A 25,850-nucleotide genomic window follows, 5' to 3' on the forward strand; every position below is an offset into this window, starting at 1 on the left:
AGCGGGGCGGCGCGGGCCGCGCTCGCATGTCCGGGCAGGCGGCTTGCGGCGGGAGTGCGAGTCGGGGCTGCATCGCCCTGCTCCCTTTCTGCTCCTCCTAAAGTCTCCCCAAGGTCTCCCCAGCCCACGAAGGCTTCTTGCCTCCTAACGGGGTTCCCTTCCCCCCCCCCCCCAAAAAAAAAAAAAAAAAAAAAAAAAGAAAAGCAGAGGAGCCCAGCGGTCACTTGCTCGCCAAGTGAAGCTGTGAGGCCCCTTTTGCAGCCCGTGAAATCCTCTCACCCTGGCAAAGTTGCTGTTTTCCTCTGATTTGGCCAAACCTGTTTTGTGGGTTTGCTTTTTTTTTTTTTCTCCCCTCTGTCTCCCTGAGAGACTCTTGTTTGGCGAGATGTTTCTTCCCCTTTTTTTAATACCAACCTCATGATTAAGTCTGAAAAACCGAAGCCTCGTTAGAAGGAGAGTTGAAATATTCGTAACAGTGATTTGCTTCAAGTGGCAGCATGGGACAGAGAGGTTGCACGACCAACGCTGTTTTTTGCCTGCTGTGTTAACAACTATCCCCGAGTTTTACTTTATTTCTGTGAAATTCTTTTAGGCTTCCGTTGTGCTGAATAAAATACAAACTGAAAAATACTTGAAAAGATTCTGGTTTGGGGGAGGTGTGGGCGTGTGTGCGTACACACAGGCCTGGGGGGAGGGAGCGGTTGCCTGTCAGCCCCACGAGGCAGAAGGTTGTTATGCAAGTTCTGAGAACAACTGTCAAGTCAAATAATTAGCTAGAAAAAATGTAGAGAACAACCTCACTTAGCATAAGTGTGCTACAAAAATCTGATTCAGTGCCCCCAAAAGGCATTGTACCTTGTGGATGGTTCAGTGGTAAATTTGCTACTTTTTTTGTAGCAAGTAACTTAAACTTAATGAGTTACGCTTACTGCCCAAACAGGAAGAATTAAATTGCCTTGTCTCTAGCTTTGCAAAACTGCTTCAGTTGACAGCTGTCTGCTTCAGTTTGTCATTGAATTCCAGGCTTTCCTTAATGACATGAAGAAAATGAACAAAATGTACCTACTTGGGTAATAAGATGGTCAAGACAGACCTTGTCTTGAGCTTCAAACTAATTACTGAACATGGTAATACAAAATTAATGTATTAATCACCAAAATCATCACCATCACCAAAATCATCAGTAACAGCCAAAAAGCATAACCTGTACCAATTACTTCATACAACAGTTTGTGGAAGTATGGCTGTAACTTGCTTAATGGGATGGAAAAATCCACTCTCCAGAGTTGGGAATCTTATTCTGTATTGTAGGGTAAATCACATACAGCATAGCTTAATATTAGAGGCTTGTTCCTGAAGATCATGCTGTTTATTTTAATCTCTTAAATTTTGCTGTTTGTTTTTCGAAGGATGCTTAGACATAATGGCTTTAACGTGCTTCGGCTTATGGGCTGTCTTCTAATCAGACACTTTTCCGTTAGTAACCCACTTCCTAAATCTACTGTCAGGTATCCCTCATCCAGCAAAAACGAGATAATTTCAGTCTCAACACAAAGAAAAGTGTCACCAGGAGCTGAAAACTTCATAGTAACTGTAAGTAATTTGGGCTGGGAGGATATAAACCTCTTCTATGCCATACTTGAACTATTTGTGCTACTGCTTTGGTTTTGAAGGCACACTTTTATAAAGTAAGAAATTACCACAAAGGTTAATTAATTTAAATCTGTGTTTCCATGTCTTGCTCTTTTGTGTTGGATCCATATTTAATCCAGAAATGTGTCTTTACTTTATAGTAGAAGTCTGAAGAGACAAACTGAAGCTGTAATTCTGCAAACTTCCTATGTGCTTAACGTCATGAATTGTGAATTGTTCTATTGACTTCAAGTTAAGTGCATATGTTAAAGTTTGCAGGATTAGGGACTTAGTGAGCTTTTCTTTATATCCCTAAATTCTTTAGGTTGGTAAATTAATAGGCTAGTTCTGAACTCTCTGCTCAAAAAATCAAGTGGTGGTATTAACCAGAGTGGTTGGTTTGTAGTAGAGGCGCACAGATATATCAGTCCAATATCAGATCAGCACTGATATAAAGAAAATTGAGTGTATCAGAAATGCCCTTGCATGTGTGCAGCTGCAGCACAGCATGTAGGCGGTGAGGAGGGCAGCCCAGCAGCTTGGAGAGCTGTGTGCAGATGGTAAGTCTGGTGTGGTGGAAGGGGAATGGGGGTGCAGATCAAGGCCCCTGCGGTGCAGGAGGGAGGGAGCACGGGATTGGGCAAGTGCTGCCCAGCCAGGGCGGGACAGGGCATGGGACAGAGCCGAGGCCTGTCTGGGGATGGTGGCAGCTTCTGTCACTGTGCATACCCTGGGAGGGCATGAGGAGGGTGCAGGGGGGCATCTGCCCCTGGGTCTGAACGGGGCACGGGTGGGGTGGGCTGCAACTATGGGTTGGGGCCGGGGGTGGCACCAGGCTCTTAGTGCATGGCGGGGGGTTGGGTTGGGGCTGTGCTCGGGACGGTGGCACTGGGAGAGGGGGCTATGGTGGGGGGCTACAGCAAATTTGGGGGGGCTGCTGCTCCCCCTGTAACCCTCTCCCAATGCTGCTACTACCCGCCCTGAGTGCAGCCTGGTCCAGCCCAGCCCCCTCACCAGGAAGAGCTTGGCACTGCCCCAGCTTGCAGTTGCAGTGCAGCCCACCCCACCCGCACCCTGTGCAGACCTTGGGGCACATGCCCCCCACCTCGTGCCCTCCTGGGGTGCATGTAGCAGTGGCAACCCCTGCTCTGTGACCCCCAGATGAGCCGCGGCTCCATCCTGCTCCCTGCCCCACCCTGGCTGGACAGCGTTTGCTCCGGTCCTACTCCTTCCTCACTGCAGGAGTCTTGATCTGACCCTTCCAGACCCCTTCCCTCCCCCCTTCACCACAGCAGACTTACCAGCTGCATGCAGCTGTATTGGAAATCAGATCAGTATTGGCTGATATGCCTCTTAAAAATTGGCTATTGGTATCGGCTCCCAAAATCTCTATTGGTGCACCCCTAGTTGGTAAGCATGCTCTAAGACTTCAAACTCCACTGACTCTTGCAGACATCCTCTACCAATCCAACTCTATTGTTGCACTATCTGTACCACACAGTACAAATGAATGGCCATGGTTGTCCATGCATTAAATAGAAACCAGTGGAGTTACTCTTCATATTCTTACACCAGGGCTGCATGTAATCCAGAACAGTAGGTGCCACTGAAAGGAAGCTCAAACTGTGACTTGCATACCTTGACCCACTGCAGCAGTTGTAGCTGTCTGACAAGTGACTAGAGACAGTTGTCCAGCTTGTCTGGGGTGCAAGGAATTGTTGTTATTTCCAGTTTCCTTATTCACAGGTTTCCTTTCATTGTATTGCCCTTTCCCGTTTGAAGAAGAACAATGAAGAACCGCTCCTCATCTCCCCCTTTGCACGTTCATGTGGATGAAAACACCCCTGTCCATGTCCATATAAAAAAGGGTCAGAAAACAACACCGGCAAAAAGCCAGGTAGGAGTGTGCAGTTGGTGTTTGTTAGGGCTATTGGCCAGGAAATTGAAAGGCCCAAGAAGCACCAAGAATTTTCAAGGTCTGTTTCTGTCACTTGATGTCTGAATGTATAGATAGTAGATTAGAAAAATAAGACTTGCTGCGTTCATTTCACTGTGAATTTTAAGCAATGCTTAAGAAATCTTATAAATAGACTGACCTTATACAATTTCTATGTGATTGTTATATGTAAGGGTATAGTTGCATGATAACCCCATTTTCCTCCTTGGTGCCTTTTTCCCTCATTCTAAAACGTTTTACAAACATCTAAACTTCAACTCTTCTCTCCCCACATCATGAGACAGGTGAGAACCCATCTATTTTACAGATGTGAGGAGATGTTAAGTATATGACTGAACACCCCAATCAATTGTGGCAGAACCAGGAGCTTGAAAAACACCCACACTCTTTAGCTGTTAGGTAGCCTATCACCGTTCTTTGCTGAAGACTTCCATGCTGAATCAAATGGGCCTGGCCATTGGGGTAGTACGCTGCTTCTGGATGGGAATTCTGGCAAAATTGAGTTTTTTGGGGGTTTTTTTGCACTGAATTTTTTGACAAACTTGCCAGATCTCTGCCCATCTCTTTGCTTGATGAAAAGGCTGGTGGAGAGAGAATTTAAAATTTCACCTGGATCAGTTTAATTGAAAGGTACTAAAAAAAAATCTAGATTCAAATCCATCTTTGGGCACACAGACAGCTCTCTCTGATCTGGTGAAAGTTTGTCTCCAAGGCATTGGCAAGGAGGCTCTGTTAGTACTTTTGCATACAACTGACTTGCTTGTGTTGGTACCTAACATAGTATTTGGGCAGTATCTTCTCCTCGGCTCTTCCAAGGCTTTCCCCTAGCCTTATTTGGAAGAGGGCTTAATGCTTGAAGATGACTTTTTGCTGCGTGTTTTCTCTGTAGTTGTTATTTAAGGTTTGGTGTAAGATCTTGGATCATCTTTCATGTGCTCTTCCTCCTTGGAACACTTTCTGTAGCTCAGATGTCTTGATTCAGCTACAGCAGGGGCAGGCAATTATTTTGGGCGGAGGGCCGCTTACTGAGTTTTGACAAGCCATCGAGGGCTGCATGACAAGCAGCCAGGGGCAGATAAATATTTTGTAAATTTTTTAGGGTCCCCACGGGCTGGATAGAATGGCCTGGCAGGCCGCATCTGGCCCGCGGGCCGCATTTTGCCCGCCCCTGAGCTACAGCCATCAGACCCAGTTTGATTCATTTCAAGTTATGTCCAGCCTCCAAGGTGCTATATTTTAAAGCACTCATCTTGAATACAATTTAAAACATGCCCAAAGGAGAGAAATGAGGAGGTTTTCACTCAAGGCTTTGTAATATTTTTCAAGCAAGCTAACCCCCCAAAGTGAGAGAGAGCAACCAGATCATTTTTTCATATTGTAGCCAAGGCTCTCTTTGCATCATAAAAGCAGAGCTACAAGTGATGTCATAAAAGCCCTGGCTGACAAATAGCAAGAATGCTTTCATTCTGGCTATGTGATCTCTGATCTAAGCAATAACCATTTTTTGTGCTTGGCACTGCCTCACTTCGAGCTGTCAACAACTGCTCTCTGATCTGATGTACCATGTGGAGCATTCTGTGGTATTATTGTATGAATGTATCTGTTAACTTTTTCAGTATTAAAAGTGTAATTGATTACAAAAAGTCTTACATGGATTACCTTCTTTTTTTTTTTCTCTCTTTCTTCTTCTTCAGCAAAAACACAAACAGAAAATGAAAGGGGATACCGTGAACATGCGCCGAAGCGTCCGGGTGAAAACTAAGGTCCCCTGGATGCCCCCAGGCAAAACATCTGTCCGGGAGTCCACCTACAAGTGGGAGGTATGGCTGAGAGGACTTTCTTTTCAGGCACATGGATTGTAGCATTAAACAGAGATTAGGAGAGGGAAGGAGTAGCCTTAGGGTGGAGGGAGCTGTTTGAGATTTCTGCTGCCACCTGGCAGTCATTTTAATCATTCTTGGCTATTGGAATTTTATTTGTACAAACAGAGTCTGACCTTGGAGCTCACGTTGTGCCTATTTTGTATATTGCCATCTGCCCCTTTATTTCTTGATAACCCCTAAACTTCCAAGGCCAAATAAATTCCCCTTTCTTTTTCATTTCCCGTCATCTAAAAGGCCTTGCCTTGGATTGAGTACAGGGAGGTTATTAGGAAGCAATGAGTCTTGCTGCCTTTCCTATTGGGACTGAATGAACTGTTGCTTGTATTCCCATCTGTTGTTGACTTGGAACTTGATCTCCTAATTTTTTTTAACTCCCCCATCCATACTAGACTATCAAACTAATTCATGTGCATGCTGTTTTGGCGGATAAAGGCTGGCTTATTTTTCAGCATTACTAGCCTTTGAGATTTGACATTTGTAGGACTCCTGTAGTTTTTTCTTCTCTAGACTTTTTTGAGAGAGGCTTCATAGTCTCTATATTGGTTTTGGAAGCATTGATGTTAAAATGCTGTGTGCTCCTTTAAAAATGCTCTCCATTATCATTTCCTCACCAGGGACCAACACATCGCCTGGAAATAACACCTCCAGACTCAGAAAAATTGCTCTCGGTGCTGCGTCTGAGTGACCTCTCCACAGATGAGGAGGATGCCATCCACGGCAAAATGAACAAATATGAGAAGAGGATTGATAGCCTGATGAATGTAGTGGGGACACTTAAGAATGAGGTGAGAGACCCGTGCTAAGGACCCTGAGATGTTTGCAGCAGGGGCTTGCAGATGAGGCAGAATAAGACTGAAGGAGAAGGGAACTCGGTAAGAAGAAGGTAGAGACTGGAATACAGGGCAGAAGTGCAACCCATGAAAAATGCAACTGATGAAAGGGCAGAAGTGCAGCCCATCTAATACCTAGGTTTCAGGGACCAATCTAAATAGAGTGGAGAAGGACTGAACTACTTATTGGGCTTCTTGCACTAAAGCAGTGGGTTTTCAACTTTTTGCATTTGTGGACCCCTAAGAAATTTTGAATGGAGATTTGGACACTTCTGAATTGTAAGTGTGGGTATTCACATAGTTTTTGGATGATCATAGTTATTTTTTGCAGGCCTCTTAGACAGCCTAAGGTTAAAAGGAAGTCCTCTGGTTGAAAATCACTCCACTAGAGAAATCTGCTAACGAGGTGGCTTTCATTAAGTTCAGTTGTTACTTCTCAGCTACAGATTGAAGGAGGAATTTTAGTAACGATAAGGTCTGTTATGGATTGCATACTATTTTTTGCCACAGATTAATGTTTTGCCTCAGTTTCAGTCCCACCAGAGCCTCAAATCTATAAGGTATTGTCATCCCCAAAGGTGAAAGTGTCATCTTAAAATACTGTCCCATTCTCAGGGATTTTTCTTGTTTAACAATTATGCTCTTCCTGGCTGACAACCAGACTTCACATTTCAGTGACACTGCATTCTCTTGTATAATCTAAATGGTCCTCCAGTACATTTTAATAACTCCCCCTTAAGATTCAAATGCAGAATTTAAAACATACAGATCTGTAGGAGTGCCAGGAGTCCCTATCAGTATGGACCTTTCCCTTTCTTTCTGCTTACCTTGATGTTAAGTGGAGAGGATCCAGACTGCTGTTCCTTTGCAGTTACAGAGCAACATAATTTCAAGAAAAGTGTGTGAACAAATATAGGGCTTTTAGTTGAGTCGATTCTTAGCTATCAACTCGTAGGAGTTTTTATAGCATAGATAAGTACAAACACTTATCAATGCTATAAAAATCCTACTGAGTCAGTCATCTGGTTTAAAGAAATAGCAGTCCTCTAAGCCAAATGCAGTAAGGTAGAACGTGTATGGGATGTAACCAGACTGAATTTGGGGTATATTTAAGCAGTTCAGTTTTAACACACAACCTCATTCATGTTACCAGTTTTAAACTTCCAGTTAGTCAAATGGCCTCTACTGTCTGTTCTTCTGGGTGAAATTATTAGGCCTGAAGCACTGGCTAAATTACAGCTTAAGTTCATGGTCAGCCTTCTTAATTATCTTCAACAGCTAGCCTTTCATGTTCTTCAACAGTGTAGCAGCACCACCTGACAGTTTCACAGCTGCTGTGCATTGCTGGTGTGGTGGGGAGAGATATGAACTGAGTATACCTCTGTAAAATCACCTGCATAAATATTATTTGAAGCTCTGCATAAATATTCTTTCCTTAGGCAAAGGTGCAGAAACAGGAAGAACAGAGGCTAGTGACAAAGCGTCTCCTTGAGGAGCAGAAGGAAGAGCTAGATGAGGTCACGCAAGAGCTGGTGGAGACAGAACATGAAAATACACTGCTCCGACGTAATATTGAGCGCATGAAGGAAGAGAAAGATCTTACTGTGTAAAGTAGCTTTAAATCCCTTGTGCTCACACAACAGAATAGTATTTGCAGAGCAGTGCAGGGGGCTCAGAGGTCTTTTCCAGTCCTGAGTATCCTTTTAGACATAATGTTTCCTGGTTGGACTTTGGCTAGCAGTTTTGCAGGGACACTGCAGAATTGCCATTCTTCCTTGCCCATCCTCAGATAAGTTGACTTCATAGTCTCTTATCTGGGGGAAGATATGGTTAGTGTCTGTTAATACACCAGGGGAGTGAACATCCAAAAGGATGCTGTTTTTGCTGAGGGGCCGTGTTGACATAAGAACACATGAATAAACTTGGGTGGAAACTAGAGGGTATATGGTTGTCTTGTGTGGACTAAACGGTGGAGACGGGCTTAAGGGTAGAATGCATGATGTTTCCTGTGGTGGCTGACGACAGGGCTCAGCAGCTCAAGAGTCTCTTTGAGTCCTATGTTTTCTTACCTGCTTTCTGTTTAACAATGCAGCACTGTCCTTTTTCTCCAGTTTTTACCTTAGCATCTCCTTGTGGTAGTAGAAGATCTCTTGTATTGCTGACATAGTACTTGCTTCCAAGAAACTGTGTTCTCCCTGCATTTTGCTGAGTGGAAAATGGCAAGACATGTATGTTAGGTGGTGTGACCTCTCGCCCTGTCCCTGAAGCTGAAGTAAAAAAAAAAACCAAACCTGAAACTTTCAGTGTCTAAAGCTTGGGAAGATTTTTATGAGCCACTTCCCTCTTCCTTTTTCTCTTTGAAGGTTTTTTTTTTTTTTTTAATTGTGGGTATTGATGTCCTCTCTGTTTGGCTGTTACCACTGACTGGCACATTTCTGGGGAGAAATTATAGTATTGTGGTTTAGGGCTTAGAATGTGGGTTGCTTTGCTATAACCCACAGATTTGTCCACTTTAATTTCTCTGAAGAGTGAAAGGATTGTAAAGGATCTATTGTTTCCTATCCCAACCTACCTTCAGCAATTAAAAGTAATGAATGTTAAGTATTTGTGTAGCAACCACCTTTTCCTCTTCTGTTAAGTGGGTTTTACTCATTTTCACTTGGAGCGGAAATCCCAATACAATGCTTTCTTTAAGCTGTACAGATAATTTTTTTTTTTTTTTTTTTTTTGCCATCCTTAGCTGCACGGGGCTCTCCTTCTGATGGCTGTATTGTTTTTGCAGACTGCAGAAGAGACACTTGCAGCACGAGAAGGAGTGTTTGCTATCCAAGTTAGTCGAGACAGAAATGGATGGAGCTGCAGCAGCCAAACAGATTCATGCACTGAAAGACACAATTGGGAGACTCAAAAATGTACGTAGTGGCATTAGTTCACTTTGCCACACTGTTGCTTCACTGTTCCTATGTTGTAGCTGTTACGGAAACACTGGTTTGGTGGTTAAACAAAAAAAGCCTCCTTGCTTTTCTTTGCTAATGTGTCTGACAGTACCTCACATGTCCCATGATCTAAAACCCAGGCTAGGTGAGAGCTGAAGCCACTCGAGTTTACATATGGGAGTTCACTAGCCAGCATCCTGCAGATTTCCTTTTTGCTAATGCCACACAATCAGGCTGTTTTGCTGTGCTTCAAGTGTTTTGTATGGTCCTTCTGGTACCTTCTTTCCATGTACTAGAATTTGTGCTGCAGCACAACATAACCGTGCCTGTTTCTTAGGAGAAGCACATGACTAGCTCGGATATTAACACACTGACGAGACAAAAGGAACTGCTGCTACAGAAACTGAGCACTTTTGAAGAAACCAACCGGACGCTTCGAGAGCTCCTTAGAGAGCAGCACAACCGGGAGGTGAGCAGGGGCTGTATGTGCTGAAAGGGTCTAGGGGTCAGAGACCAGAGGTTGGAGTGACTTCTGCTCATCCCTTTGCTTCTGATGTGTTTTGTGGCCTCTTTACCTCCTCCTGCCTCGGTTTTCTGCTCTGAAAAATAGGGGTAACCTCTTCCCCATAGGGATGTTGTGATGCTTAGGCAAGTGTCTGCACTAGGAATGCTTTATTGGTTATGCTAAGGGTGACCAAACCCTTTTAATGTAGACTCAGCTGTATTGGCAAAGCACAGCTTTTATTGGTATAATAGAACCATTCCCCAGCCTGAAATGAACTGTTATAGTACATAGTTATGTACTATTAGTTATGTACTATTATAATAGTGTCTCCTCTTGGGGCTTCTGGCAGCACAGTCAAGTCAGTCTGTCATGTGAAGCAATTATACCTGTGCTGTGAGAGATCTCCAGTGCAGCCTCTAATGTTTGACCAGTAGTGTCAAGATGTTAAGGGCTCTGTAGATGCTAGACAAGCTGCAGGAGCAGTACCGCTTAGAGAATTTTGGCTTTGCACAAAGCAGTACAAATTGAACAGTCCTAGGGCAGTTTTCTCATCACTCATAATTCCATTAAAGGAACTGTTTGATGCCATGTGTGTCCTTTAAAGAACTTTAATCATCATTGTACACTTCAGTACCTCTTTGACTAGGTTAAAGGAGGTAGGAATAAGGGCTTTCTAAGATGGAAATTCTGGGGGCAGGAAAATGACATTGTTGGCTAGCACTAAAAAGGTAGCAGTGATTCTCAGCAGGGTTGATTTTAGTGTTGGGAAGTAGGTATTTTTCCCAGAACCTTCTTAAAGACCCTAAGTAGATCTTGGATTTGTCTTAGAAGGCAGATTCTCTTGGGGCAGATTCCATACAAGCTTCTTTGTTGATTCATTTGTAGAAAGATGCACAGAAGTTGTTGGAACAGCAAGGGGTGCTGCTGAAGAGGCTGGCTGACTCGGATGCAGAGAAAGCGGTAATGCGGACCAAAAAACTTTGAACAGAGTGGAGAAGTAGAGCTTTACAGAATCCAAGCACTTTTGAAGACTGCACGTTTGTTCTTTTAAAATACGGTGCTTGGTGTGGTGAGAAGTGCTATAAAGATACCTTTTCAACTGATGAAGACTGCATTGGCCCCTCACTGGGTTTAGAGATGCTTGAGGGCTAACAACCCTCCATGTTTTAGAGTGAATTGTCTTTCATAAGTTGTACAGTGTTCAGTTTTGAACAGCATCCTTCAGACCCATGTGTAAAACACAACTTTGTTTCTGACACAGCAACAGTACAGTTATAGCGGATGAACAATAATTAGGGTTTCTAAGTTTTTAATATCTTTGCTTCATGTGGCAAGGAAAAGCACCAGCTACTTTGTTGATTCTGATCCCTGCTGGTGCAAAATGTTAAAAATTCAAGAAACAATTTAGGATTTAGTCCTTCAGTTCTTATTCTCAAAGTAACCCGGTTGCCTCTAAAGGCAACCAAGGGTAATGTGGCCAGACTTTTAGGTGAATTGGGATAATAATATCTGCGTCAGGGAAGTCAAAGCTTAGAGTGATCTGTCTGGGGCAGAACTTCCTCAGCCCATGAGCCAGATCCAGTCCATGGAGCTATGCCATCCAGCTTGCAGAGGTCCCCACAAGTCTAAAAATTTGGTGGTAGGGGAGTGGTTGCAGCAGTTGCCAGTCTCCTACTGCCAGATTTCTGGACCATTAGGAAGCCCCATGGGTCAGGTAGCATACTAGATTGGCATGTGGAGGTGGTTCGGGGCCAATCTGGGCACACTGGGGTTAGCTGGAGGTGTTGCCGGACCCAATTCTGCAGTATGGGGCTGAGTGGAGATGGGGCAGGGCCCTGATCTGGCCTGCGGACCAGTCCCACACCATTCAGCCTGTAGCATCAAAAAGTTGAACACCACTGGCTTAGTCAGCATCTAGCAAAACAAAGCCCCACTTCTTAATTGCCATTGTTAGACACCTCCCTTATTATAGAAAACATGTACTGAGCACTTGTCTTTCCACTAGATTCTTCTGTCTATGGAATGCAAGCTGGTGTTGCTACCAGGGATGATGGAAATAGAGTTCTGTAGCTCAGACTTGAAGAGGGATGCAATTATTTCCCTTCCTTACTGTGTTGGCAACAGTCCTCTTGTTTCTTGTGATCAATGTGTCTTTTTTTCCCCTCCTCCTTCCCTTGTTTTCCAGCAACTTAAGATGAAGCTACAGGAGAAAGAGAAGGAGGTGGATGCTCTTATCATTCAGATTCAGGCAGAAAAGGTATTTTCCCTTTTCTCTTCTAACTCCTCCTCAGATAGTCTTGGAACAGAAAATTTTGTGGGTCTGGAATCTAAGGGAACTATTAATTTAAGATATTGTGGGTCCTGCTTGTTTAAGAAACCTTACAGACATCTTCCTTATTCCCACCCACAACTTTGGATTTGTTTTTCACTGTATTAAGTGCCCATCATAAAGCTTTTAGGCAATGCACATGAATGACGGATGCCACTCCAGGGCAGTGAGTAGGTCCTTTGGGCCCCAACAGTTTTCCTTCTCCTGTGGTCCCATTATGCCCTGCCTCCCCCACTTTCAAGTCCAGTCCTCCCCGCTTTTTAGGAAGTAGAGAAGACAATGGGCAATGGCGGCAAAGGGTATTTTGGTCTAGAGAAAGTTCTTGCATGGTGGTCAAATGTGGTGATGAAGGAATTCTGAATGTGTTCTGGAAAAAGAGCTGGAAGCAAGGGCATAAGAGGGAGAAAAAACGGCTTGTGGAAATGAAGCAGAAAAAGGTACCCTTCATCAGGATCTCAGTGCACAATACTTGGCTTAGGGATCCTGAGGGCTACTTTGTTCTTGTGTTAACATTTGTTCGTGTTCCTCAAAGCCAAACCTGTGTAAGTTGTGTTTCCAGGCCTCCCCCCCTGCTTTCTGTTCAGAGTTGTTACCCACTAGCTAACCTGGCCTATCTTGACTGAGGTGGCTGGCCTCTGTTCCCACAGCCAAGAAAATGAATGTCTTAAGTATTCTTACCAATATTTCCTGTTTTAGCTGTTTAGCAAAGCAGAGCCCTGAACTGTTGCATGGTGGGAAATGCCCTGTCTGTTTCCATAGCTTACAGGAGTGAGGAAACTCTGTCCTCTTTTCTATTTAGGACCAAGCGAAAACAGCGTGTGAACTATCCAAATCTATGGAAGCTATGAGAGGCCATTTACAGGCACAGCTGCGAAATAAAGAAGCTGAGAATAACCGTCTGGCTGTCCAGATCCGGGTAGGTGTGGCATGACTTGGTTTTTTTTCACCATTCCCCAGTTGTGCTTTATACTGATCATCTGAATTCGGTGAGTAAGCATGATTGCCATAGTCTGTTCTATGCTATGCTTATCCAGTAAATGACGCATCAACTAGTGACAGTTATACCATTGCTACACACATTTTCTTCCATAATTTTAGGTAATAGCTAAACCTCTGTTTTCTCAAGTGTGAAGTAAAATCACAGGCTTAAGTTGACTACTTTTTCATTAGAAGTTTCTTTAAGTGAAATACGAAGTAGCTGGTTGAAGGATGTTTAAAAAGATGACTCTTGCTTAAACAGAATTAGAAAAGAAGGAAAAGTCTTTATTAGCTGTCTGGAAAAAGAACTCTTGCCACGAAGGATTATCTTGCTTGTGTAACCATTTCCATAAATTTACACACCTGGTGGAAAGGCTTTTATTTTGCTGAGCAATGAGGTTATATGTAGATATAAACCAAGGGAGATGCACATCGAGGAAAAGGAAGTCTTCCTAGGAAAACTGAAAGTTTGGAAGACTGGGTATGTCTTGAGCAGCTGTTAGGAATGAAGGTTACTGCATGAAGTAGGAGTACTCTTGCAAAGCAGAAGAGTTCTTCCAAAACCTTTCTGGCGATAGCAAAGAGTATTGGCCCCAAAGTCAGACTAGAGGGGCGGTGAAATGATACTCACCCAAACCAGTTTTGCATTCAGGCCTTTGCCTTTTAAAGTAAGAAAATTCAGAACCAAACAATGAACTTGCACCTTTGGTTATTCTTGGCACGTGCTGCCTGAATTCGTTCCCAGGAGGTGCTCCCCTTGTTAACTGAGAATGAAAATGAAATCTCTGCCCTTTGTGTGTACTAACACCACGAGAGAGAAAAATCATGAAGGCTGTTTATGCATATAGCAATGCAATGTAATACATTAGGATTGAAAGTACAGCGTCACAGCCTTTCCCCCTCCTCTTCCCTACCCCTCTGCTTATGCATGAGTGTGAGCTGTTTTCAAGCTTTTTTATATCTCATCACTTGAAGTATTAGGTGCACAGTGTTAGAGTAGGAATGTTTGACTGAAGTAGAATTACAGTACCTCCAGGCTGGACCATATTCCTTGATGACTTGTGTCCCCCTATTTGCAGATGGGAGATGAGTTGATCTGCAGGGTATTCCACATACCATGTGCCCTTTTTGTGGGGTTTGTGTTTTTCTCCCCACTTCCAGAACTTGGAGCGCAATGGAACTCAGCATAAGGCGGAGGTGGAACATATCATGGAACAACTGAAAGAGCTGAAGCAGAAGGCAGAACGTGATAAAGAGGCCCTGAAGAAAGCCATACGTGCACAGAAAGAGCGAGCAGAGCGCAGTGAAGAATATGCTGAACAACTGAACATCCAGCTAGCAGAAAAGGTAGTTGGTCATGAGGAGGAAGGAAAGAATCCGTCCTTGAGAGTGTGTGTGGGCATGTGCAAAAGCAAATTGTTGACTTCTGATACCAGCCCCAGGGTGAGGGGCTTCTTTTATCTAACGAGTTTTATGTTTGTACCATGGCCTCAGTCCATTTGCACTATGCTTTAGAACAACCAGATTTCTTTGCTGTCAGTACTTACTGTCACTTCTTATGTGTTTAAATTTAGATCATGTAGTAAATTAGCAAATCTGATCATCTTCTGCTTTTGCAGAGTAAAGGAAAATAGACTAGAGCTGGCAGGGCTATATGAAAAAAGAAAAAGGCAGAAAAGGAAGAGTAAGACAAAACAAAATAACATGAAAAATACTTGAAAAGCACAAAAGGGTTTTCTTTCAAGATTTGGGATTCCACAGTCACTTGCAGGGTTTTAGTTTTGCCTTGCTCTTCTAAATGTTGGATTCAGTCTTCAAAAAGGATGCCTGTGTTTCCCTTGATACTTATGGTGTCGAAGAAATGACATTTGGTAAGGATCAGGAAAGGAAAGGTATGAGGAAAATGAAAGGAAAGGTATACAAATATTGCAGATGAGCCCGAGTACAGTCTGAGGTGTTCACACTCATCTCCCTCCCTGGTGTGCACCCTCTGCGTATCAGTGTTGCCCCCTGACCACCTGACCATTGTGTTCCTCTCATCCCACCTCATTCTTGTTTGATAGGACACTTACGTTGCGGAGGCACTGTCCACTTTGGAGTCGTGGAGGAGTCGCTATAACAAAGTGGTAAAGGACAAAACGGACCTGGAGGTGGAGATAGTCATGCTGAACAGGTAAAACCTCTGTGTAGGGAGCCAACAAGGACAGAGTTTGAGGAACAGTTCACAAATGTTCTTGTTAAGCCTTTAAGATGGGGTATAAAACTGTTTGTGTGAAAGCTGAAGGCGCAGCATCTGTAGTGGCTTGAGCAAGGATTTGAAGGCCAAAAAAAGACCAGATTCCTGTTCCTGGCTGCCACCTTAATTTACTGATTCATGAATTGCTTAATTCCTGTGCCTGCTAGCTGTTCTGTAAAATATACAAAGTAGTCACACTTGTTTATGTAAGTCACTTTGAGATGCTTGAATGAAAAGGCAAAGTAGCATGACTTAATGCTGACTTCTGGGGGGCAGAAGGGCATATAAAATGTTATTAGTATTATTGCATATAGTTTTCCCTTGGGTAACAGATGAACTGGGGGGAACCAAAGACAGATTGTATTAGCCTGTTTGCCTTTGAAACAACCAGACTGACATTTCTGTAGCCAGCCAATGGGTAGAGTGAGTGAGTGAACCCTGTGTCCTTTAATGGTTAGTTTGCCCTTTGCATGGCAGCCGTATTACAGAATTGTTGGAGCAGCAGAGCACCATTGAGGACAAAATGCGGGAAGACAGGGATGCTCTGGTAGAGAAACTGCACCGACAAGCCACGGAGGCAACATCATTCAAAATGGAGAATGAAAGGCTGAAGGTCAGAATCTGCCTGTTGTGAAGCTGAAACACTAATGATCCTGGAATTAGATGGGAGAAATGAGCATGAATTGCTGTTTCCCCTCTGGATACAGAAAGGAATTTATCCCCTTTGGGCCCAATTGATGTCACACCTAGTTGCATCTGAATGTAACTGGATTGATTATATCTACCATTCATTTTTTCATCCCTTGGCTCAGATGTGGTAGAGTAAAATTGGATCAGGAAAAGGTTGGGCAGAGGGGTTCAAATAGTCCTTTCCATCCTTCACTTATTTTGTGTGACATTAGAGATGAGCCTCGAACCATGCAACAGTAGGGCTGGGAAGGACCTTGAGGTCATCTGGTCTGCACCTCTAGGCCACAGCAAGATCCGTCCTATGTAAACCATCCCAGCAAAGCATTTGCCACTCTTCCCCTTCAACATCTCCTAATGCTGGAGATTTGAACTTGCCATTCCAGAATGGCAAGATTCCTGCCATTGTTTTCCAGGCACTTGCTGTTTCCTCTGGTAACTATCCATTTGTGTAGTAGGTAATCGGCATGAGTATTCCCCCAAAAGTTTCAGTCCAAACAGAGCGTGACCCTAGTCCAGTGACTGCAGTTAATTTAAAAGTATTTTAATTTAGAACAGAGTAGAATGGTTGGGAAAGCAATGAATTTCCACTGATGTTAAGGAGTCCTTCCAGTATATGCCAGCAGAAAACTTTATCCTTTTAGTTCATGTAGATTCTGCCCTTAGAGATTAGGATTAGAGCAATTTGTCCTGCTCCAAGCACTGCCTCTTGAAAAGATGTCTTCTCGCTCCAGGCTAGTATGTTCCCAATGGAGGAAAAACTGAACCAAGCACATCTGGAGGTGCAGCACCTCAAGACGTCTCTCAGGAACTATGAAGGGCTGATTGAAACCTATAAATCTCAGGTATTTTATTCACTCCTCCATCTTCCCCCTCCCTTCATGCATGCCTTTTTCTTTCCTTGCTGTCATGTGTTTTTGGTTTTTTTTTTTCTTTCATACCTTAATTCTTTTTGCCTGCTGCTGAATGATGCCCCATTCCAGCTTTGAGTCTACTGCAGTTATGAAGACCTGATATCTATCTATGTAAATTATTTATAGTTTTTGTTGTATGTTTTGTTTTGTTTTCAAATGGCAAGTTGCAGACTGCCATTGTCATGCTCTGGATTTGAAAATGTTGCCTTACTCAGCATAGCCCTGTTGTCTATGCTCAGAGCAGAAACTGTGGGAAGATCTTGATCAATGCATGGAGCTGTCTAGGATTAATCTGAATTATTATTTTTACTCCCCCAGTTTTTCAGTGGAAACGGATGTAAAAGCAAAATGTGTAATCCTTACTGTACCTTCTGTAGTCCTTCCAAGTGATAGGGCTAGTTCTTTGCCTCCTTTTATGGTGGTATTATCGTGGTAGGGAAGCAAAGCAGAGAGGGAGAAGTTCTGAAAAAGTAGAGTGGAAGAAGCTGAAGAGCTTGGGATAGAACCTGTTTTTTGGTTCATGAGAATCCTGAGATTGGATCTTTAGCAATTGTAATTGGGTCCAGTTCATAGCACTGTATTCCTGAAAACCCTGTGGTTATGCGTGCTAATTATCTCTGTGTCCAGGTGCTGAAGACCCGAATGGAAGCTGATGAAGTGACTGCTAAACTTGAACTGTGTGACAAAGAAAATAAGACACTAAAGGATGAAATGAATAGAGAGATTGAGATGGTAATTAGTCCTCTAACAGATAACTTGGGATGTTAAATTGATACATAGCACCCCCCTCAGGGCTCCATCCCTCTTTAGGTGTGGTGGAAAAATACATGTTCTCCAAATAGGTGTGCCTCCCTTTCCTCCCCCTTTCAAAATCAAGGGTGAGTGGATGTACAAATCAGTTGTTCATCATGAAAGATTAATTTAGTTTTCTGAATGTCACTGTAGGGGCCTTTGTCATCTAACGTAGCTTTGGCCTGAGGAGTGTACATTGCCAGAGGGCATGGTCTTACCTGGAGAGGGTGGTGTTCAGAGTAATGGACTCTGCAGTATGTATCCTGAGCATCGTTGTCTATCATAGAAATCATTTCTTCAAAAGTACTTGGTACTTCTAGTACTTCTCAGGCGCCTCAGGTTTTCTGAGTCATTCACACGGAGTAAGGAATCCCAAAAACTAAAAGAATGCCTCGGTGAATAGAAGGAGGCACCTTCATTATGGTGACACTTCTGTAGGGCTTAGATTCTCATCATTGGCCAGGGATCTGAGGTACTCTTATTACTGGGAAATGGCACTGATGTCTCAGTTTGTTAGCTGGGCTTCTCCAAAAAATGCCCAGTGTGTGCCTGTGTCAGACAACTCTGCACTTCTATTCCTCTCCCTGCCATAGGCTCATAAGCAGTTCCACACCCAGCTTGTTGAACTGGAGAAGCTACCCGATATCCTGAAGATAACAGAGACGAAGTTGGCAGAATGTCAGATTCAACTCCAAAGTTACGAGAAAAAGAACATGGATTTGTCTGCCATGATTACGGATCTTCGTCAGCGGGTAAGGGACTGGCAAAAAGGACGACCTTCAAGTCGAGATTCAAGATGAGTCGAGATCCAAGATGAGTTTCTAGTCACAAGAAGGTTCAGACTTTGTCTCTGTTCTTGTCTCTTTTTGAAATCATTAAAACGTGTGCACTGCAAAATAAAGATGTGTGACATGCCTTTGTCTAGGAAGATAATCTGGCTGGGAGTAGTCCTTGCTATATCAGAGCTTTTGAACTATTTAGTGTAGAACTTCTGTTGGGTCTTGAAGAGCAGCATGGGCAGCATTCATATGTGCCTACAAGTGCTTCTGTTTCCTCCAACGTCCTAGCTGCCTTTCTCACTTAGTTGTCCACTCACTAACTCTTCAGTGCCTTTACCTTTTCTTGTCCCCTGCTCCCTTTTCCCATAGGGAATGTGCAGATGGCATAATGGTACAGAGAGCCAGAACTTCTGCAGTCAGGCCAAAGGGGGCTGTGAACTGTCTCTGCAGGGTGGCACGCTTTGCTTCAGTAATCCTATGCAACTTTCTCAATATTTAATGTTCTGAGTTCTTAATGGGCTTGGGCTTGCACATTAGGCTGTTTCTAATCTGCATGCGTCGCTGTGCTTACAGGTGGCTGCTCTGCTAGCAAGCACTTTGTGTTACCTGGCCAGTCGCGTGTGATGTGGAAGAAATATTTCATGACGTCTAAACATAGCTGGAGAAACCAGAAATTGGAGTGAACTTCTTTGCTTCTCATACTGTTTTTCTCAATTCCCTTCAGGGCTCCAGAACCATAAATTGAATGTTTATGCCTGTGCATTACCTCATGCCTGAGAGCAGCACCTAATTTTTGTGGCTGCTCTTGGGGGTGTGATCTCCTACACAAGGTCTCTTTTGTCATTTTAGATTGAACTCCAAGGAGACAAAATGGATATGACAAGGGAGAAGTACCAGTCGGCCCAGGAAGAGAACAAACAGCTGATCCTGAAGGTGGAGGAGCTGGAGAGGTTAGAAAACACATGGCTGATATGCTGGCTCTGCCTGCCTCATCTCTCAAAAGCATCTGTCACTGACAATTAGGAGACAGGAAACCTGAATTAGATGGTAGATTAGTCAAATCAGCCACTACTATGATCTGCCATAGTCATTCTTAGCTTGCTGTATCTTAGTGTTTCTGATAATCTTTTTATTGATGAAGTTGTGGCAAGGACAGATCCATGAATGTTCTTAGTATGTCCCTACATGCCGTTCTGCCTTGAAATTCTTTGGGGTGAGAAGTAAATGTAGAATTCTCTTGCAAGGTCAGGATCTCAAACCTATAGAGAAAGATGTAGAATAATTTGGTTTCTGAGCAGCTGGTTACCTGACAGACAGTCATGCTGAAAAAAAATGTGTTAAAAAATGAATACAGTTCTTTACTTTCCTGTCTGAACCCAGGAAACTAGAGACAACAAGTGCACAGAATATAGAATTTCTTCAAGTCATAGCAAAAAGAGAGGAGTCTATCCATCAGTCTCAACTGCGACTGGAGGAGAAAACACGAGAGTGCAGCTCCTTGGCACGCCAGCTGGAGATGGCTCTTGAAGACGCCAAGAGACAAGTTAGTAACTTCTTGTGTTTTAATAAACTTTTCATGGCTGCTCTCCTCCTATACCAGGCAAGTTCTGCATGCTACCACTGTTGAAAGCTGTTTCCCCATCAGTCCATCATCAGTTTCCTAATTATACTTCCTGTTGCTTTATTACCAGTAGAAAGCAAAAATGCTGTTGATGACAATGGGAATTAAATGCTTAAGCTAGTGATTTTTCAGCCATGGTGCTGTGGCACCCTGTGGTGCCTTGAGACCCATTCAAGGGTGCTGCAGAATACACTGTTAGCACTGTTGGGTGTGTAAATGTGATTCATGCGATGAGCCCAGAATTTTCACACAGGAATCCATAGCGTCAAAAACATTCTGACCTGTTGTGGTCTTCCTGAGTTCTTTGTAACAGAAGAATTCATCTACTCTTTTATCTCTGGTTAAAAAATGAGTGAAAACGAAGAGCTGGTATTTCTCAAGGGGTGCCTTGAATCTGAGGAGCTTGTGAACCATTGGCCTGAGCACTTGAAATCTGGGCCCTTGTCTCTAGAAGACAAAAACAAAAGGGAAAATGCCAGACTTCTGTCACTGCTTCCTGTTAGTGACTCTGGCAGATAAGAATTTGTTTGGTCCTCTTGGGCCTCTGAGGAGAAAACCAACTTGTACAGACGTCCTGCTTGCCAAAATAAATGTGTCATTGGCTTGCTAATACTTGTAGGTAGAACAAACAAGGGAGCGAGCAGCATCAAGAGAGAGGACAGCCCAGTCCAAGATGTTGGATTTGGAGACCCAGCTGAGCAGGACAAAAACTGATTTGAATCAGTTGCGTCGGAGCAAAGATGATGTGAGTTTTTGAAGGGGGAATGATACATTAGCAGCATCTTTTTTTATGGTAGGAGTGTGAAATCCCATAATTTTGCTGAAAAGAAGTGCACAGTAACTTCGTTGCTGTGAATCTGTCTCTGGGGTGGAGATTAAACACAATTGGCATGCATGGTGGTGTGTGAAACATGAAGGAACGTGGTTTCTTCCTCAAGGTGCAGACTGTTTAAATCAGGGGTGGGCAAAATGCAGCCTGCAGGCTGGGTGTGGCCCACCAGGCCATTCATCTCTGGCCCACAGGGCCCCTAAAAAATTAAGAAAATTAATAATCATCTGCCCCTGGCTGCCTGTCATGCGGCCCTCGATGGCTTGCCAAAACTCAGCAAGCGGCCCTCAGTCCGAAATAATTGCCCGTCTCTGATCTAAATCAAACGTACAGGGTTGGGTTCTCTTTTTTGCTTATTTACTGGTGATTTGGGAATTACTACAAACAAGCTGGTGTTAAATGTGTGAGGGGGGCCTAGAAATATGTTCTTTCAAGAAAGAGGATCTCTCTGTTGAAAGGGATGTCTTGTGCAGTCTCCCAGTTTTTTGTCACGTTTGACTTCGGTTCTGGAACTGGCCTATGGCAGGTGATGCTTCCTGTGTTCCTTCATGGAGAAGGGTTTAGAGGCTTTTTCCAAACTGTTAATCTGTGGGAATGTTAGAACTTCAAATTCCGATTGCCTGCAGTCTGGTGGATTGGTCACAGGTTGGTTACTGAAATTAGAATTGAGTAAATGAACAATAGGGGGTTGGTTTTTGGGGTTTGTTTGTTTGTTTGTTTGTTTGTAATGCCTTATGGTGTCTGTTGCAAGCTGTTAATACTTCCCAGAAATCCAGATGATTGCAAGAACTAAGCTTAAAATGAACACGATAGGAACAAGTCTCTGTCCTTCATCTCTGTCTTGTGCCTCTTCATGCAGGCAGAGCGCCGGCATGAAAGCCGTCTGCAAGACTTAAAGGATCGCCTGGAGCAGTCCGAAAGCACTAACCGCAGCATGCAGAACTACGTCCAGTTCCTCAAATCCTCTTATGCCAACGTCTTTGGGGAAAGTGCCTTACTGAGCTCCCCTATCCGTTCTCGATCCCCTCCATAAGAGTTTCCTCCCTGCCCCTTTGCTATTGAAAGCTGCAGAAGGAGCCCTATTTCAAAGCCATATCTCTTCTAGAAAAGTTGCTGGGATTTCAGTGTCTTTATAGGGAGGTGTCATCATCATTGTCGGTCGTCGTCATCATCTCGTTGCTTGGGTGAGATTGAGCTGAAGTGTCATATGCCAGGAAGGTGAGGTAGGGGCATCCATAATAGTTTTCAAAAGTGGAGATTATTACCTCAGAAGCCATGCCCCAAAACATGAAGCATGAGGAGGGGAACACTTTTTATTATTTAATTTTTTTTAGTCTGTTAAATTTCTATCCAAGTGTTTGCATGTCTTGTATCTATTCTGGCCAGCTTTTCTGCTTGTCATGTTTGGATACTTTTTAAAGTTTTTTCCAAGGGCCCCATTCCTTCCTTTCCACTCTTTCTATCTGAAATTGTTTTCTTATGTGGAGATCATGTTTTTTGTTTTTAATTCTCACATCCTGTGCTGATAAAATTGAACAATGAGATATCAGGAGATAATGCCACCAGTAGAAATGTGAACCCAATAAAGTGATCATTAAGTGCCTGGGATCCATACTTCAAGTGGATTTTCTCCTGGTTATCTACATGGCTGTGTGTTTGTGTTTTTTATATAAGCAATTTTATACTGGGGAAACAATGAAACTACTTTAAGATGTCTTGCCTTGATTCACGAACTTGTTCTCATCCTGTATCTTAAGCTTGATGTGTGTGTTTGTGTGTATTAATGCTTCCACTCTACCTACCCTGATTGCCTGATCCTGCATTCCCATCCCAGAGACTGCGCCAAAGCCATTTGAAGTCAGTGGGATGAGTCTTATTAACTTTAATGGGCCTTGAGGAATTGCCCCAGTTTGAACACATTGGGAGTTCTGAGCACGTATGAAATGCAGGCTTGGGTCCTAAATTGGTTGATGAGAGTCTGAGACATTTGATTTTATCCTCTAAGCCAACTTGCACATTGCTGAAACAAGGTTTGCTCTGGAATATGCGGAGAAGCAGCTGTTCTTAAAAAAAAAAAAAAAAAAAGTAAATAATTCTTGTTCCATAATAATTTTATCCCAAAATGTGTTGCTGTTTTTATATTTTTTGTAATCTATTTATATGAGGTGCAGTCATCAATGGAATATTTGCGGTAAGCATTTTTAAATCAGTATTTGAGAGTTCCATTTTTAATGCATAACTTAAAAAAAAATAAAAAAGGTGCTATGATAAAACTATTAAACTTAAGAAAATTGTGTGTGTGACTTCTGTGCTTCATTTTGTGTATTGTCTCTTACTCTTTTTTCCTTTTGTTACACAGCTGAAGTTCTGAACATTATAGATTTTAAATGTTATTCATATTGTAAAGATGATCAGAAATATGACCCAGGATTTGTCTACTGGCCATCTTTGTTGCTTACTACAGTACTTTCTGAAGCCCTTTTGGGGTGAGTCTTGCCTTCATGAGCATATTGGAATGTTCTGCTGAAGTCAGTTGAGACAATTCCCCCCCGGGGGGGCTTTTTTTTTAAAGTAAACTCTACTGCTTTCTTCAAAAACACCTAGAATGGGGTGGCCAAAATGTGGCCCACGAGCCTGATGCAGCCTACCACGCCATTCTATCCAGCCCACAGGGCCCCTAAAAAATTTAGAAAATGAATATTTATCTGCCCCTGGCTGCCTGTCCTACAGCCCTTGATAGCTTGCCAAAGCTCAGTAAGCGGCCCTCCACCCAAAATAATTGCCCACCCCTGATCTAGCATCTACCTTGACTACCCTTGAATCAAATACAGTAGAAGTGTGTACAAAATCATAGGAACTCTACTCTGAGGGCATATTATTGTAAGATCCTATTTGCTACTCAGCTGAACCTTTTAGTTCATGAACTAATCGCAACCATACCTTGAGTTCACCATAGGGCATTCCTTCCCAGCTTGTGTGTTCCTTGCCTAAGGAGCCGACTGCTTCATCTGCTCTGGGCGTGGGATTGTCATGAACTTCTGTGTGTTGCCAACAGGACAGAACAGAGGAGTTGCTCACTAGGGCTGTGCAAAACGGCACTGTTCTGTTTCGACGTTTTGACAGAACGTTTCATTTTGTTTCATTTCATCAAAACAGTTTCATCATTTTGCCTATAGGCTATAATGGGGAAGCTCAAAACAGCCTATAACCTTGTCATTTCTGGCCTGATTTGGATGAAACATGCTGGAATGGTAGCCCCTTCTGAGGGCATGAAGCCTGCCATTTTACAAGGAGATGTGTGCAGGGGTTTCAGGGAAACTGCACCTCAAAGTCTTTAAAGCAAAAAAACTTATGTCACGTGTATGTGCAGGTATGCTAGACCCTGCTGAGGCCACAAAGCCTGCTAGCTTTCAGAGAGAGAAGTGCAAGGGTTTGGGAGAAACTGCACCTCAAGCTGCTGACTAGCAAAACTCGTGCCATGGACGACACTGTGTGTTAAGGTGCAGCAGGGTGAAAACTGCAGGCATGTTACACCCTGCTGAGGTCACCGAGCCTGTCACCTGCTAAGGAGATGGGTGCAGGGGCTTCTGGGTCCTGAGGCCCTGCACCCCTAGCTGCTGACAAACAAAACTTGTGATGTGTGTGTGTTTAACCATGCACCCTCACTCAGTTGACACCAAAGCAGAAAGCAGAGCAGTTCAAACAATGCTGCCTTTTATGCAGTTTTTCCATCCCCCGCCCAGAGCACAGGGATTGGAGGGGACCTCAGGGAATGGTGACAGGCACTGGTCAGCTACACAGTCAATAAGGAGAGCGCTCCTTCCCCCCCACCCCTCCTTGCCTTACTTCAGTTTCTGCTTCCCTGCAGGCAAGCCCAGCTTGAGCTTCGAAATTCAAAATGTTTTGAAATTTTTGAAACGTTTTGACTTGCCTCATTTTGAGGCTGTTTCGAAGCTCTCCGTTTCATTTTGATTTCACTGTTTTGAGCTCGAAATGAGTCGAAATAGTGTCACGATGAAACTGCCGGCAAAATTTCGCCCAGCCCTGATGTCCTGGATGGAATTACACTAGACAGTCCAGAGGAATGACCTCCTGTACTGTAGCAAGCAGGTAGTTACTGCATTAGCCTGTACTGTTTGAGATGCAAGGAAGTCTTGAATGGGAGCACAGCTCTGAAGCAATATGAATGCAGTAGAGCCGCTATGTTTCTCTCCTGGCTGTTACCTTTGTTTTACAAAGGCAGGAACCCTGGCTCAGATCTCAAAACAGCTGTTCTATGGCCATGGTCCTGTAACGCACATCACTGATGGCAGATCTCAGTGCTCTGGTTTTTAGGCGCTTCCCCAGGGTCCGACTAGCTCAGGTTGAAGTACGCTGACAGACCTGGGGTCAAGGGCAGACCTGTGTCCTTACATAGACCTGCCGTGGGGAAGGGGGGTGGGCATGCTCAGAGCTGCACACCGATCATACTAATTCATACAAAACACCACTTATATCCACGTGCCTCCCTGGCATATTTATAGTTCATACAAAACACTGCTCCTGAACCCAGGCTTCTGGTCTCTTAAGTCCAGGGACCCCCGGGGCACCATGCCCTCCGCATAGCACCAGCTGAAGGAGGGCATTGGCCTGTCTCCTACCCACCCCTTATTCAGCTCTTGCTGCGATAGGGGGAGAGCAGGGGGCTGAGCTGCTCCTTGCTTTGCTTCGCTCCTTTAAAGCGTGTCAAGCCCTGCCTGGTCTAAGTTTTCTAAAAAGCTCGGCCAGCGTTAACCACCACACACCCTGCACAACAGCGCTGAACTGAGTAGAGCTCGCGAGCCTGCGCTTTATATAGGCGTGCGGGCCCAGAGCGAGGCTGCGGCAGACAGCGCACCGCCTCCTGCCGGCCAGAGGCGCAGGGGACCCCCCGCCCCCCAGCGGGTGGCCGGAAGTGGGGGGG

The 25,850-nt window shown here is 43.9% G+C and overlaps 1 protein-coding gene across 6 annotated transcripts; it reads left to right on the forward strand.

Moving 5' to 3' along the window:
* The first annotated feature begins 1,395 nt into the window (after window positions 1–1,395).
* ODF2 (outer dense fiber of sperm tails 2) lies at window positions 1,396–23,187 on the forward strand. Of its 6 annotated transcripts, none has more exons than XM_006024317.3 (20): window positions 1,456–1,593; window positions 3,415–3,529; window positions 5,284–5,409; window positions 6,087–6,257; window positions 7,742–7,908; window positions 9,085–9,214; window positions 9,576–9,707; window positions 10,629–10,703; window positions 11,929–12,000; window positions 12,872–12,988; window positions 14,212–14,397; window positions 15,114–15,223; window positions 15,764–15,899; window positions 16,708–16,818; window positions 17,515–17,619; window positions 18,273–18,431; window positions 19,308–19,408; window positions 19,839–20,001; window positions 20,699–20,824; window positions 21,768–21,941. In XM_006024317.3, exons 2-20 carry the CDS (start codon window positions 3,422–3,424, stop codon window positions 21,939–21,941), a joined length of 2,469 nt encoding a protein of 822 aa, XP_006024379.1. In that variant the 5' UTR covers window positions 1,456–1,593; window positions 3,415–3,421. The 6 variants fall into 6 exon arrangements, with proteins under 6 accessions (XP_025060786.1, XP_025060788.1, XP_025060787.1 ...); XM_006024316.3 differs by having other exon boundaries at window positions 1,508–1,593; window positions 3,364–3,529; XM_006024315.3 differs by having other exon boundaries at window positions 1,508–1,593; window positions 3,379–3,529.
* The last annotated feature ends 2,663 nt before the right edge of the window (window positions 23,188–25,850 follow it).

Source organism: Alligator sinensis, unplaced genomic scaffold (genome assembly GCF_000455745.1).
Source record: "Alligator sinensis unplaced genomic scaffold, ASM45574v1 scaffold388_2, whole genome shotgun sequence".
In the NCBI taxonomy this organism is placed as follows: domain Eukaryota; kingdom Metazoa; phylum Chordata; order Crocodylia; family Alligatoridae; genus Alligator; species Alligator sinensis.

Excerpts from the sequence above, each read along its gene's own strand:
- ODF2 (XM_025205001.1), top strand. The coding sequence starts at position 1,411 with ATGCTTAGACATAATGGCTTTAACGTGCTTCGGCTTATGGGCTGTCTT. Across the intron at positions 5,410-6,086 it reads AGTCCACCTACAAGTGGGAG|GGACCAACACATCGCCTGGA; the intron begins GTATGGCTGAGA and ends TTTCCTCACCAG. Across the intron at positions 17,620-18,272 it reads TGAATAGAGAGATTGAGATG|GCTCATAAGCAGTTCCACAC; the intron begins GTAATTAGTCCT and ends TCCCTGCCATAG.